Source organism: Heliangelus exortis, chromosome 2 (genome assembly GCF_036169615.1).
Source record: "Heliangelus exortis chromosome 2, bHelExo1.hap1, whole genome shotgun sequence".
NCBI classification, from domain to species: domain Eukaryota; kingdom Metazoa; phylum Chordata; class Aves; order Apodiformes; family Trochilidae; genus Heliangelus; species Heliangelus exortis.
This window is the reverse complement of record NC_092423.1, coordinates 127,681,805-127,695,941: the sequence shown is the minus strand read 5'-3', so window position 1 is coordinate 127,695,941 and position 14,137 is coordinate 127,681,805. Positions and strand designations below refer to the sequence as shown.

At 45.5% G+C, this 14,137-nt stretch overlaps 1 protein-coding gene across 3 annotated transcripts in view; it reads right to left on the bottom strand.

Moving 5' to 3' along the window:
- The window catches only part of ESRP1 (epithelial splicing regulatory protein 1), a 32,893-nt gene extending 24,247 nt beyond the window's left edge, over positions 1-8,646 (bottom strand). For 2 of the 3 annotated variants that reach the window (XM_071737961.1, XM_071737962.1), the window contains exons 1-4: positions 8,430-8,646; positions 8,095-8,223; positions 7,190-7,303; positions 4,782-4,896 (exon numbers count right to left, since the gene is read on the bottom strand). In XM_071737961.1, coding sequence (XP_071594062.1) covers positions 4,782-4,896; positions 7,190-7,303; positions 8,095-8,223; positions 8,430-8,561 — 490 coding nt within the window. In that variant the 5' untranslated portion in view covers positions 8,562-8,646. Of the gene's footprint in view, positions 1-4,781; positions 4,897-7,189; positions 7,304-7,803; positions 7,901-8,094; positions 8,224-8,429 lie in introns of those variants that run through there. The other variant, XM_071737963.1, reaches the window with a different exon arrangement.
- Between the last annotated feature and the right edge of the window lie 5,491 nt (positions 8,647-14,137).

The window sequence follows — 14,137 nt, the reverse complement described above, 5'->3', positions numbered from 1 at the left end:
CAGGGAGTCAGCTGTGCCAAGGAACAATTTTAATATAAACACAGTGGGAAGGAGTTGGGGGGGGGGAGAAAGACATCAGCATTAGGAGTGAGAAATCGCTCACACCTTCACCTCTGATTAGCTAGAAGCAAGGCTTTTAGGCAAGACTGGAGAAGAAAACTGATAGCCTTCTGCATTTGTAAAGGAACATGTTAAAAATGCCATTAACCAAGTGAAAACCTGAATTCTAATAAACAAGGCTGAATACCTACAGATGGACTAGTATGAATGGAGGTACTGGAAATTCAGAAAGTGTTAATGAAACAGTTTTTATAGAACCCTTTGTTCTATGAACAGACAGGACACCACAACTGTGTTTGTGTACAGCAGTATTGAAAGGTTGCATCTCTTGGACAAATAGAAAGAGGCAATTGCAGTGGTTAAATCCAAGCTCACATTTACAGAAGTGTTAGAAATACCTGGCTGCCTAAAGGTCCTAAATGCAGTTGCACACACATATATATTCTAAATGAATCAACAGGCAAAAGATATACCCAAATACCAAAGCAGGATAGGAAACAAGGAAATTAATCTTGTTGAGCAGCTGCAGTACCACCTCCTGTAACACTCACCAGCCTACTCTTACATAGGGAAGCATATTCTACAGAATTTCCTATGTAACATGGGAGAAATTTCTAAACCATTTAAACATTTCCTCAGACTCATCACCACAGCTTTACTCAGTACCAGTGCTCCCCAAGGCTTCTCCTTCACCGTGTCTTCCATTTTTCAGTCTCAGCTCCTTTTGTAACTATAGCAAAAGAAATGCTGAACAACCAACTTAGTTCTGAGATGACATGACAAAAACTAGTATTGCATTGTATGCTGCACTGACCCCCCCTTTGCTCTGTTTTTAAGTCTCTTCAGGCAGAAGATTGTATCTTAAACACTACTTGGCATAAAGGTAATCTGGTATTACCCAGTTCCTGGGTACTATCACAGGAAACACAAATAGCAATATGCAAGTACTTCAGGTAATACTCAGTAACAGGTTTTTTTATTGCTTGAGTTAAACACTATTAGCTATAGCTGTGCTCCACATCATTGTTCTTAATACACTCAGATAAAACAAAACAAACCAAAAAAACCCCAAGTTTCAGTACTGCAGTATCCAGATCATGTTCAGCCCATTAAGCAGGCAGATCTGACATACATCTGCATTTCTACTGACAAGACCCAGCAAAGACTCCTAGTAAGGAGTTATCCTCACAAACCCAGTTCAGAAGTGAGTGGAGCAAACCATGTGCTGGAGGAAGAGCTATTTGCCATTTAATCATCTCTGCACACCCAATCTTGAGGCAAAAGATGAGTCTTCTGCAGACCGAATAGGAACAGTCATGCAAGCTTTGTTCACTCCACCCTGCAGGCACTCACAGCGGTGAGAACTGGCTCAGCAAGCTTTGCAAATCAAGAAGTGCAGCAAGTATGGGAGGTACAGAGGGTAAAAGAACAACCCTACTCCTTTTGTATACTTAGACACGTTTAAAACAAAACAAAACAAAAAATATTTCGACAGACAGTTTCTTTCCCTGCCAGAACATGATCACTTCCCTCAAGTTTTTTGTTACTAGGAATTTCTCATAATTGTTCTGATGTCGATACTCTTACACAATACTGACTGAGAAAGTCTACCAGAAGACTGTCTCCTGCAACCAAAAAATGTTTTGAGACTGTAAATTAGATAGTAGCACCTGGAAATAACAGCTACAACTAGTCTTTCTTTTGCCCTCTTATTTCACAGCACTTTAAATATATCCTTTAACATTTCCTCTGCATAAAAAGAAATCAGTGGTAGTTTCTACACGAAACTTATAATTTCTTGATAGGTGAGGCAGGGTGGTGAAGGGAAGAATAAAAAACTTTCACCTGAGGTCTTGAATTTGGAATGATTTCACTGATGTACACAATTTCAAGTAGTTTCCTGAAAAATTGAGTCCCAAAAGTACTTTCTAAAGGAAGAATAACCAAAGCAATTATATGGTTTAATATCTGTTTTCTTATCTGCAAGAAATACATAGCTAAGCACCAACTATCTAGTGTGCTATACACTGGAACATATATTTGAATGACTGTGCAGTGGGAAATTATTTGCCCTGACTGATAGGAGCAGTAGGGTATGTCCTCCATTTGCCTGTAATCAAATGCTACCATCAAAATACAAACACTTGGAAGACTCCTAATAGTTTAAATTACTGTACAGTAATACTCGGTTTTCCCCTCTTTTATGCATCATTCAGATTCCTTCTCATTGATCACAATCATCTTACATGCAGGTACATGGAGATGTAAAACACAAAGGGATTTGCCCCAAAATTCTCTACTACAACCAGCTTATGCATGCAGGTCTTTTTCATCTCTAGTCCTTACCCTTCTCCTAAGCCAAAACTTTTCCTCACCAAACACTAGTGAACCTGGGCAAGTAGTTTGTGTGGCACTAATTATGGAATATCCCATTCATGCATCCTCCTTTAGCTATGGGGTGGGAGATCTCCACTCTGTACAAGAATAAGGAGAGCTTGGTTAGATTCTGTGTACTAACTTGCAACTTCATTTCAAACTACTCTTTGGTTTTGTGTCCCCTGCCCCAGCATATCCACTTCAAATCCTAGTTACTTTTCATTTAGACCTTTCCTTTGCTACATAACTGTTTTAATAGGAAAGTAGCTGTCCTGATTACGTGAAGGGAAAAAAAAAAAAAAACCAAACACCTCTGCATGTAACTGCCTGAACTAGTCTTTAGACTTGCACCTGCTTCAACAATTTTTTTTTTAATTGCAAGCATTACATGCATGTCCTGACTTTTCAAATGCAATTACCTTATACAACTTCTGACACTGAGGAGATTAAGTTGGTACATTTCTGCAAGGTGTGGAGGAAGGAAATTATCAATACAAGTAAAACAAACCAAAACAAAAAAATGCAATTTTCCTTATTTGGTCTCTGTGACTTCTGCCTCAAACATTCTCAAGCAATTTAGGGCAGAGACAGTTAATATCAGCCATGATGCATAAACATAACAGGATTTACAAATAAAAGCATCATAACAAGGCAAGCCACAAAGATTAATATAAAACCAGAACGAAGTTACTAAGGTTTGGAAACCTTAAGAAGAATATCAGAGCCAGAATTCAGACTCAAGTTGAAAGCATTTGGGAAAGACTGACCAAGCCTCTAGCAACTTGGAGCAAACACTACTGATGACTGCCAAAACCACTCTTGGATGGTAGGGGCTTCCCAAGAGCCAGGTAATGTAGGGTTGTCTGCTCCCCTTTCCCAGCAGGCAGGGAGTTCCCAGGCTGCCACTGTGCCTCAGCTGACCACTGAGGATGCTCTGGATGGCTACAGTCATACCACCATTTCCACAGTGTCAAGATGTACACCAGACATTCACACAAGGAGAAAACAAAAGCATCTCTCCAAAAGAGCCAAAGCAGCTCTTTGCCTTTAACTTCTCCAGCTCATGGCAAAGCTTTGCTTCAGAGTAGGTGGAGAAGTGATTCCTGTCCCTTCTCCAGGGGACATTAATCTTAATTTGCAGGTGGCAAAGTAGACAGCTTCCAGTATTCAACCTTATGGTTAAACACAACAAAATCCACACATGCATAGCTATTTTATGCCCCCTTGACAGAGGTACAAAGCCCAGGCAATACCAGTCCTGCAGTGAAAGACCAAAGCAATCCAGAAGCCATAGACTTAAATGAAATATAACAGCTCATAATGGCAAACTACTCCATGGACAGAATAAGCTATTAAAAAACAAACAAACAAAACATTAAAAACACAAATTAAAATTTATTTATCCTACCTTACTAGCTAGCTTTTGTGGTCACTGCTTCAACAGGTCAGCAGAGAAGTCAAGTATTTTCTGTGTCAAAGAGTACATCTGAGGGCAGGACTGAAGCCTGCAGCCAGAGGGGGAGATGCCAGGGAAGCAAGGAGGAAGGGGCAGCCAAATCATTCAAAGCCCCAGTTTTGGCTCTGATAATTGTACATGGCATGCTACCAAAACTGAGCTAAGACTAGTACAGAGCCAGACAGGACTAGGCTACAGACCATTTCAGAAAGGATTTTTAAATTTTTTTTTTTTTTTTTTTTTTTTTTTTTTTTTTTTTTTTTTTTTTTTTTTTACAGACTATTCAAAGTAATTTTAGGCACCGGTCACTGAAAATAGAAACATTTTACCAACTGCATCTCATTTCCAGTCCAACCTCATCTTGTGAAGGTTAACACATTTTCCACAAGACCGAGTATCACCTGTGCCAACAGCATCCTGCCTTGGGCTCAGTCCTGAATCAAAGATTCACTACAAATTCACACCAAGAATAACTATTTGCCCTCCTAAAAATTAAGATGTTTCCCCAAAACTTATTCTTGGTTAAAAATAAAATTTATAAAATCTAACTGATTGAAGTTGTGAGGATATTCATTTAATATTAAGATTCATACCTGCAATTTGAACAAATACGCCTGTTACGCTAAACTGTAAAGTCTAGAGACAACACTATAAATTTAGTAAAGAAAAAAAATACAAAAACCAAGAAGAAATACAGGATTTTCTTCATGGGAGCATGCAATCTCATATACTTTTATTTTTATCTTTGTGAGGAAGCTCAGTATAGCTCACTCATTAAAGTCATACCACCCCTAAACTCGTGTTTGCAAGCATCACTCGCACATCTCTGTGCTCTAAAACTGAGCCAAAGCTGTATCAGCAGTAGACACCATCACTGTGGAAAGGATACATTCTGTCATGGCTGCAACATCCAGTTTGCTAACATCAGGAGAGCCAGGGCAACACTTCTTGAACTCTTTCCGTAGATCAAAAAAGGAGTAGAAGCATTCAGGCAGTAAGATATTCTGTAAAAGGACAAAGCAACTGCTGTCAGCTCAGGTGAATTAAATCTACTTGTCTTTAGATACCAAACTTTCTGGCAGTTCCCTTTATAACAGGTAGGAAACAAACAGCCTTTGCCACAGAGAAACTCTAGAGCTCTTCTTAGCCACACAAGTATGTTCATAAACTTTTTTGCTCAAGCTGTTTCCTCTCTACATGGTTTAAAGTGAAATGTGCTTTTTCCCTGCCAGAGAAACATTTGCAGTTATTACTAGTGCTTCAAAATCTAGTATATATGTAGGAGAGCAAATGCCTACTATTGCTATTGCAACATTTATCATCAATTCTTGATTCTGGTTTTAACTGTAAAAAGCCAGAGGGCACTCTGTTCAGTTTATAGAGCCAACCAAATTTTGCAAGACTAGCAGAAGGCATCCTGGTTTTTAGAAAAAGATGAGTTTTCAGAGAATAGTCACACTTCAAATACTTATTCCCTTAAAAAAAAAAAAAAAAAAAAAAAAGTGAAGCCAGGGGCAGTTATGACTAGAAGTCAACAAAATACTTTTCAACCTCTCCACTACCTCCACTACATGTTTTTAGTTTTTTGAGGGCTGGAAAAGATACAGAGAAGACTTGGGTGCATCTGTTTAAACCAATGCAAACTTCTACTCCTTGAGAACTGAGCTGCCCATAGACACACACCTTGATATTCCACTTGGCTGTTTGCTTCCTGCAGTGCTTCTTCTAGACCAGAAGTAAGAGCTTTCTGTGGTTTAACTGCTAGTTAACACCTTGGCTAACATTATAACAGAATGACAAGCTATGTGAAAGCACATTTAGGGAGCCCAAAGAAGAGTTTCAGAGCCTAAGCAAGTTCTGCTTTGAGAACAGAGCTTGTCTTAGCATATGGACAGCCAAACGAAACTCTTTAAAGAACAACTTATGAAAATGCAGGTGTGCTTGCCAAGATTTTTGCTCTAGTTTTAGCATGGCTATTTTTCTTCCCTGATGAGATCAAATTTTATACTTCACTAACATTCAGTTGGAACAGCTGATGCCAATTCTGAATTGATATCAATATTCTTTGAATACTGTCAGCTGCTAGATTGGTTCAGACTGAGAATCTTAAAAGAAAAATAGATTTTTCAAAAGCCTAGAGATTTCTGTCTATGTGGATTTTATTGATACCCCAACCTCAGAATCAGAGTACTCAAAGAACTGTTAAAAGTCTCATAAGAATCTGGCTTAATCTGTAAGGCAACATATAACAGATTTCAAATTAATAATTGGTAACATAACACAAACAGAAGATTTTGATGATTTGGTTCCTCTCACAGACCCCTTTATGATACAGGAAAAAAGATACCCATCTCTGACACCAAATAAACTTATTTAAGATTTGTCTCTTTTTAAATCCATGTAATTTAAAAAAAAAAAAAAAATGTGTTTTCTCACATTAAGACAGTCCCTTCATTACAAATCACATTCACTGTTTTTCTTCTAATCCTTCAAAGGGAAAAATACTTAAGGCATAAAGAATTCATCGAGTATCAGGGGTTTTTTTTAACAGCACAGGCTTGCAGCAGTGTCCCTTCAAGGATGAAACAGCAAATTGACGGACACAAGACCAGGTGAAAAGAGAGGAGCAAAACAGCTCGGTTAGAGAAATGCATGCTCATAGCAAACCACAAAATAAGGCAGTATTAATATTGAAGCAGTTATTTCAGGACCAGAGACTCAGCTTATTGCTGCAACTCGTATCACTAATGAAAAGTAGGCAGGACCTCATAACTGTTAGTAATTTGGCAACTGTGGAGTCACAGAACTAGTCATCACCCATAGCCTGCTTCGAACTACTCACTGCTCAGCTCCTTACGAATACGAGCACCGCCCTCGGAGCGTCAACTGAATACACCAAGATTGAAAGTTGCTGAAGGTAAAGTTGAATGTAAAATTTCAAAAGAGTTTATTATGAAGGTGGTTGACTATTTGGCAACATGTCCAAATTCTCACTTAACACATTGTAGGTCCTACAGCTGTAGGAGGTAGGAGTATCCTGTCAATGCATTGCTCCTTTCTCAAACACTTAAGAAAATCTTTCTTCTGATTTAACTTAAAAAGTCATCTCAGGGCTACACAAGCACAGGGCATTGCCTATGTCTTCCATATGGCCAGGCTCTCTAGTCTGGCAAGCATATTAACACGAGCAATGATTGCACTAGTTGTGTGGAGGCATCCTCATGCTAGAGACAAGGTGATCAGTTTTGTAAGAAATCACATAAAGAACAGAGTCAGACCTAAGCTACAACTACATACCTTTTTGGAAGCTTCAGGGTGGAGAACTTGCCTAATATGCAACTGTCCATCCGTACAGAAACAGAAGGAAGTACCTACGCCAATGTTCAGCTCATTGCTCACGGACTGATTAAACTGAAAGCAGGAATGACAAAAAGTAAATGTAAAAAAAAAGATCATAGTGGCTGCTCTAGGCAGTGTCATCAGTTGGCAACATGCTATTCCCGGGCAGCAGGAACACAGAGCTGGATTTCCTTTTTGCAGGAGTCTAGGCCTTTACTTCTATAGAAATTGTCCCTTTTGCCCCCTTATGAGATGCAGCCACACAGTTCACGTTACAGAAATTTTTTTTTTCCTGGGAGGACTTGTGAGAGCACAAAGTTGGTTTCAGGGAGCTGAGGGAGTGTCAGGGCAGAAGAGCCTTTCAGACAGGGCAGTCAAGCACATTGGAAAGGACGGGGGCTTTCAGCCCAGACCACAATGAGAATCACAAGCACCTCTATTTATCTAGAGGCTTCAGCACTGTTTCCCTCTCAGGACCGATGAGCCACCACAAGCCTTAACAGGGCCTACCACGACCTCGTCTTCTCAGAGGACACCTAAACTTAACCTCTTTAACACTGATTGGAGCTCACCTTCAGCTGAAGCTCAGATTCCAGCATGGCAGGAGACCAGAGCAGGGGGATCCCTGGCCATGACTCTTGGGCTTCAGTCCCTCCCAAGGTGAGTGAGCAAGGCAAAGCTGAAATCTCACAAGGCCCACCACAGTAAAGGCTTCCTGACCCACATGTCTGTGGTGCCCCTGTGCCAGCCTCCACTGCCCAAGTGGTGGTGGGGAAGGGGGTACAAAATGATAACACTGCCCCTACCCCACCAGGGAGCCCCCAAGGGAGACCAGCACCCAGCAGCCAGTTATGGGGTGTCACCTGTCTCAGTGCCTGCTCCAGCGGTGGAGCCAGTGCCAGGCTCTCCACATCCACCTGGGTGATCTCCTGGCACTCAGCCGTCAGCTCCGGGTGGTCAGGCCGGACCAGCACGTCGTGCAGGTGCCCCAGCTCCAGAGAAAGCAGAGGAGGGGCGAGTCAGCTCCCCGGGCTGGAGTTCCCCACCTGCAGCACCAGCCCCTGCCCTCCACCAGAGCCTGCTCCAGCCTAGGGCACCCACCACCAGCCCAGCGCTGGGGACACCCCGCCTGTACCCAGCACGGCAGAGGCGAAAGGGAGCAACAGGTTGGGGCGCTCTCCCTTCGGGGGAAAAATACCTCCTTACTCCTCAGGTCGACCACTTTCCACAGGAGCTGGAGCAGCTCTCGCTCATCCGAGCCCAGCCTTGCTCCGTTGGTGCCCGCCGTGGTCACGAAGAGGATCACCAGGTAGTCGGGAGACGCCGTCATAGTGTCACCAGGCCAGTAAAAAGGATATAAAGGTAGAGGAGGAAAAAAAAGAAAAAAAAAGAAAAAAAAAAAAGTGGAAAGAAGGGAGGGGAGTGGGAGGGAGGGGGGGAAAGGGGGAAGAGAAGAGACCAGAAACTTTCCCTGCCCGAGGCGCTTCCAAGCGAGACCCAAGCGGCAGAGCCCCCACCTGCAGCCTGACTCCCCAAGGACCGAGCGCAGGGGAGGCGCACGGCTGCCCCCTTTCCCACCCCCTTTTTTTTTTTCCTTTTCTTTTTTTTTTTTTTTTTTTTTTCTTTTTCCGGGGCGGGCGGCGGCCGCTCCCACGCCGGCTGCACCCCTTGGAAGCGCGCAATGGCCGTGGGCTTTTCTGCGCGGGACCGCGGCCCTACCTGCCCGCCCCCCCGCCCCACGTGGTGCAGGTAGCACACACCTGGCGCCGCCCGCCCATTGGCCCCGCCGAGCTGGGACGTGGCGAGAACGCGCAGGGGGGGGGCGGGTGCGCGTTTGCGGAGTGGGGGGGCCGTGATTGCGGTCGGGGCGGAGTTGGGGGTCGTGATTGCGCGGGCGGGCGGGGGGAGAGAGGATGGTGCAGTCGGTTCCGCGCTTTGTTCCGCGCCTTCCAAGCATTCCCAGTGTGCCCCTACGTCCCGGCTCCCCGCATCGGACCGAGCTGCCTGGGAAGGTGCGGGACATCATCGACGGGGCGGCGGAAGGGAACGCGCCCGGCCGAGGCCGCCCGCTCCTGCCGGGACATGTGGCGGGAGGGGAGGGCAGGGCAGTTCGGACCCCGCGGCCGACGACCACACGCAGCTCCCTCCGCCGGGACGGAAGGGGAGGGCGGGCGGCCGCACGGTCCGCAGCAGCCCCGGTTGCCCGCAGCCCTCGGCGCTGGGCGAGCGGAGCCGTCGGGGGCAGCACCGCGTGGTGCCAGGGAGCGCGGTGCTCGGGCGGATGCCGCCAGGAGCAGCTCTTGGGGCGGATACTGAGTGAGCCGAGGACAAGGAGGGCTCGTCCCATGCTGTGTGCAAGACGGAGGAACTGGCGCGGCGGGGCTCCTCGCCTGCTCAGAAGCGGCTGGTTTGGCTCTCCAGCATCCCCTTGATGAGCTGCATGATTTTGGCCCTTGTGACAACAACCTCTCATCTAGTGATCACTGTGAAACTTCAGTTTTAAGCGCATATTCCTCAAAACCTGTTTTTTTGTTTTTTTTTTTCCCTCATGACAAGTAACTGAACTTGTAAACAAGTAACACAAACTTTCCCCAAGGAAATCCTGTAACATGCACCTGGTTCTTGAGGACCTAAGCTGCGTATTTCCAACTCCACTGCGGAGGTGCTTCTCTTAGTTTTTTTACCGAGATGATGGGGCACACCGTGCTTTTCTTTGCCATTCCTCGTGCTGGTGCAGGTTCCTAGCTTGCACTACCTTTTATTACTGCGTGCATGCTCCTTGATTTGGCAGGAAGGGTGAGGACCTGTTTCACAAGCACTGGGGATCCAGCCAGCCACTGAGTTGTCCAAATTGCATTACAGCAGCCTCGTCCCGCCCTGCTGCTGTTTGGTGCAGTGTGGTTCTCCTTGCTGGGACTGCCACCAAATTCCTGCTTGATAGTTCATAGAATCATAGAGTTGGCTGGGTTGGAAGGGACCTCAGAGATCATCAAGTCCAACCCTTAGTTGATGTGGTTCAACAGACAGCCTTTGCGTGCCAGAAGGTGGGTGGGATGATTCTCACTTTTGGTATAAGATGTTGAAAATGGCATTGACTGGTAGAAGTTACCACAGTTTGAGGGGCAAAGATAGCAAATTAATTCCTTCATTTCTTAAAAACAGCTTAAAAAGTAGCTGAAATTGGCCATGGTAGCCTGGCATCAGGAAAGACCCCAGCTGATCATGCCCCTTTTATTGGAAGGTCAGAGTGCCTGGTTGATTTTATGCAGCAGCTGCTGCTGATCTGTGCACAGAGTCCGAGGAGCTGGGTTGGTTCTCACACAGGGAGTTGCTTGGAGGCCTCTGCCTAGCCTGCAGAAGAGGGATTCAATGGTATAGAGAATTTATTTGCACGGTCTCCCTTTCAGGTTTTAGTGTAGTGCAACTTGATCCTAAGAAAAAAACTACTGTATACTTTTAAGAGTCCAGGGGTACATTTCTGAACTGGAGCATTGGAGCATTCACATTGGAGCATGCCAGGCAGGGCTTGCTTGGTTGCCTTCAGTGAAACTTAATCATCCCTTCTGGGTGGCTCCTTCCCAATGCCTGCCTGGCTTTTGAGATATAGCCTTTGACTCTGTGAGAACAATTTTTGGGTGGGAATCTGTTCCTTGTGATATATTGTGTTCTGGCTTATGCTTTTATTTAATTTTTCCACTCTTATCCTTTACTGTCTTGTCCTATCTTGTCTCTTTCCACCTAGGAGCATCAGAATCCCAAATTTATTGCTATGGCAGGCTGTCATTACATACAGTCAACCCTTTCATAGGTTAAGCTGTACCCTGAAAGTATTTTTAGTTCTCATGTCTTTTGGGTTCTTCATTAATCCATGCTTTTTTAATTTTGGAAGCCACTTGCTGCCAATTGCTACTGTAGTGCCATTACCTTTTATTTCTCTTTCTTTGGTAACATACTGCTTAAAATGCCTGTTTTGCAGCCACAGTTCCCATTCCACCCTCTTTCTTTTATGCTTGCTGTATCTGGTCTGGCAGCATGTACCAGTTGTTCAGGTTCCTGTTCTGTGTCCCAGGCTCCTGGCACTGGTGTACTGCCATCCCAGTTGCTTTTCATGGGCATGGTTAAGTATAGTCTTTGCATGAAGTGTCACCTTCCAGTTGACATCAGTGTTGTTATCTACAGGAATGTACTAGGGTGCTTTGGGGCAAAATGACCTCTCAAGGCTCCTCCCAGCACCTTGTTGCTGTATTTCTCTCCTCTGATATTCCTTCTGTTTCCCACCTGCTGTCAACCTGTCTAACTTCAGCCCCTTTGCTATGCTCAGAGTGACTGTTCTGGTGCCCCTTTTGTAAGAGTTTGTGTCTGTTTCTGTTTCAGGGCATTTCTGAAATGACTGATGCCTTCCTTTGTGCCAAGGAGCTGGTCTTAACACCACCCCCTGACCATGGTAATGTGCCCCCTTATTCATTTTCCCATTCCTGAAGCTTGCTTGTCTCATCTACTGACCCCCTTCCACCCAGTTTATTTTGAAAAAAACGGTGACTTCAGACACTTCACCATCTGCAGGTTTTTCCTGCAAGTTCTGCATCTCCCACCCTCTTTTACTCTTCTATAGGAGGATTTTCAGTACACTCCAACACCACTTGTCACTGTTTTCCTTCCCTGCACAGACCTTTGGTCCATGCCAGGCTTTCCATTTGTATCACTCTTCCCCAGCAGTTCTTGTGTTCTCTAGCAACTTTTTACAACTGAAATGGGAGAATCAGCAGAGATGTATCATTTTGTTGGAATATATAAATAGTTACCATCAAATGTTTCTTTAAATATAATTGCTAACCAAATTCTGTTTCTCCATTTTCATCAGTCACTGTGAATCTCTCTCCCTGAAATCCTGCAGCTGGGTGTGACATTCAAACACTGCTGCTTTACCTTGAAGCAAAGAAATCCCACTGAATTGTAAACCCAGCCATGTGCTGAAATCAGTAACATTGCATTCACAGCCATCCAGATTTAATCCAGCAAAGATGATTCTTCTCACATCCAGAGCCGTAACTGTTAGTGGAAGGGAGGGACAAAATACAGATAAAAATGCAGGACTGGAATTCCCCTGCCAGTTACTGAAACTACTTGTACCAGTTGGCCTGGTTGCATTACTGTACAGGCTGTCTCAGGGGAGAGGCCATCTGACTGGGACTGCACTCTGCTGGCACAATGGAACGTGTGACAGTGCCCATGGTTGGAGTGATCTGCAAAGCTACTCTGAATAAATTTCCCAAAAGCTCATAAATATAACCAAAATAAACCATGGTGTCACTAGGAGCTGTAAGGCATTGTACTTCTTTATCAAAGTACATATAAATTCAGTTTTTGGTTTCCTACATTAAAATTTTATATTTAATTCCAGGACTTCAGCCCTGTTTATACACCAGAGCGAAAAGGAGTCCCAGCTAGGGGCAAAAATAAGAGGGGGCAAACCTGCCAGCATGGTCAAGAAGGCTCCTTGGTTTTATTAGAATCTGAAATTGTGATGGGAAGAAATATGCAGTATTGGAACTACACCTATTAAAACAGTAAGAAGACATGGTACCAGTTTGCAGGGGATTTGGAAGCAGTGCCAGCCACTCAGTCTCTGTGCACTGTCACAAAACATCTCTTTAGGTGTGCCAATAAAGGTGGTTGTGGAACTGCATGTTGAGCTCCAACATGGGATATGGGACAGGAACTTCCTGAACTAGTTTCACCAGTGAAAATGGATATATTGAACCACACCCTTGTTTAAACTGATGCAACATTTTTATGTAAAGTCTAACCTGGAGGATTGCTAGTCCTGGTGCAAGTGAAACTCAGGAGTGCCAAGAAAGCTGCCAGCTTAGCTACTGAAACAAAAAACCCAAAACAAAACAAAACAAAACAAAAAAGGGGGGGGAGACTTGACAATTCCTGGTGTGCACACCAACCATCTCAGTTCATTAAGAAGCTGTTCCAGAAACAAGACGCGGACAATAAGGTATAATTATCACTATTAAAGAAAGCACAGGGATGTGGCTGAGGCTCCAGTCGTCAGCTCAGTGAGGTTACACATCCTTTTTTGGATTTCCACCAAAGGCACATGGCACTATTTTTTTGCTATTATACGTCTAGAGCTTTTACACGAAACTCGTGTAACCACGCGGCGCTTGCTTAATACCAGTTCCACATCATTCCCCTGGCCAGGGGCTAACTTGGGCTTCACGGTGTCTCTTAACGCGCGTACAACTCCGCGGCTCCCGCAGAAGAGCAGCGGCCGCTGGGAAAAAACATCAGGAGCCGTGGGAAGCTCCCTGGGAATTGTTCCACACGCGCCTGAGAGACGCGGCAATTTCTCGCGTCTGCAAAGGGTCGATCTTAAGTAGGAAAAAAGGCTGGAGAAGGAATTTCTCAAGCAGGATGTATTCAGTCAGCGTTCGGCTGGGGCTAAAACCGAAACCAAGCGGAAGAAGCGAGGCTTGGCTCAGCCCGCAGTGCTGCGCGGTCGAACCCACGGCGACCCACACCGAGGTGGGGCACGGCCGGCGGGCACCTCCCGCAGCCCCGCCCCGCAGCCCTCCCTCCCCTGAGGGGCAGCCCGCCCGCCCTCTTTGCTCTCCCTTCCCGAGCCCTGCCTCTGCTACCCCGCACTCAGCACGCCCCGCATCTCTGCCGGGACGGGGAGCAGCTGAACGGCAGCTCTGGCACGGCCGCATCCCCCCCCCGCCTCTGAAGCTCCTCACGGCGCCGGGGGCGGAGGGGCCCCCCTTGCACCGCCCCCCCCACACCCCGCCTTGCACCGGCCCCGCCTTGCACCGGCCCCGCCTTGCACCGCCCCGCCTTGCACCGCCCCGCCTTGCACCGCCCCGCCTTGCACCGGCCCCGCCTTGCACCGGCCCCGCC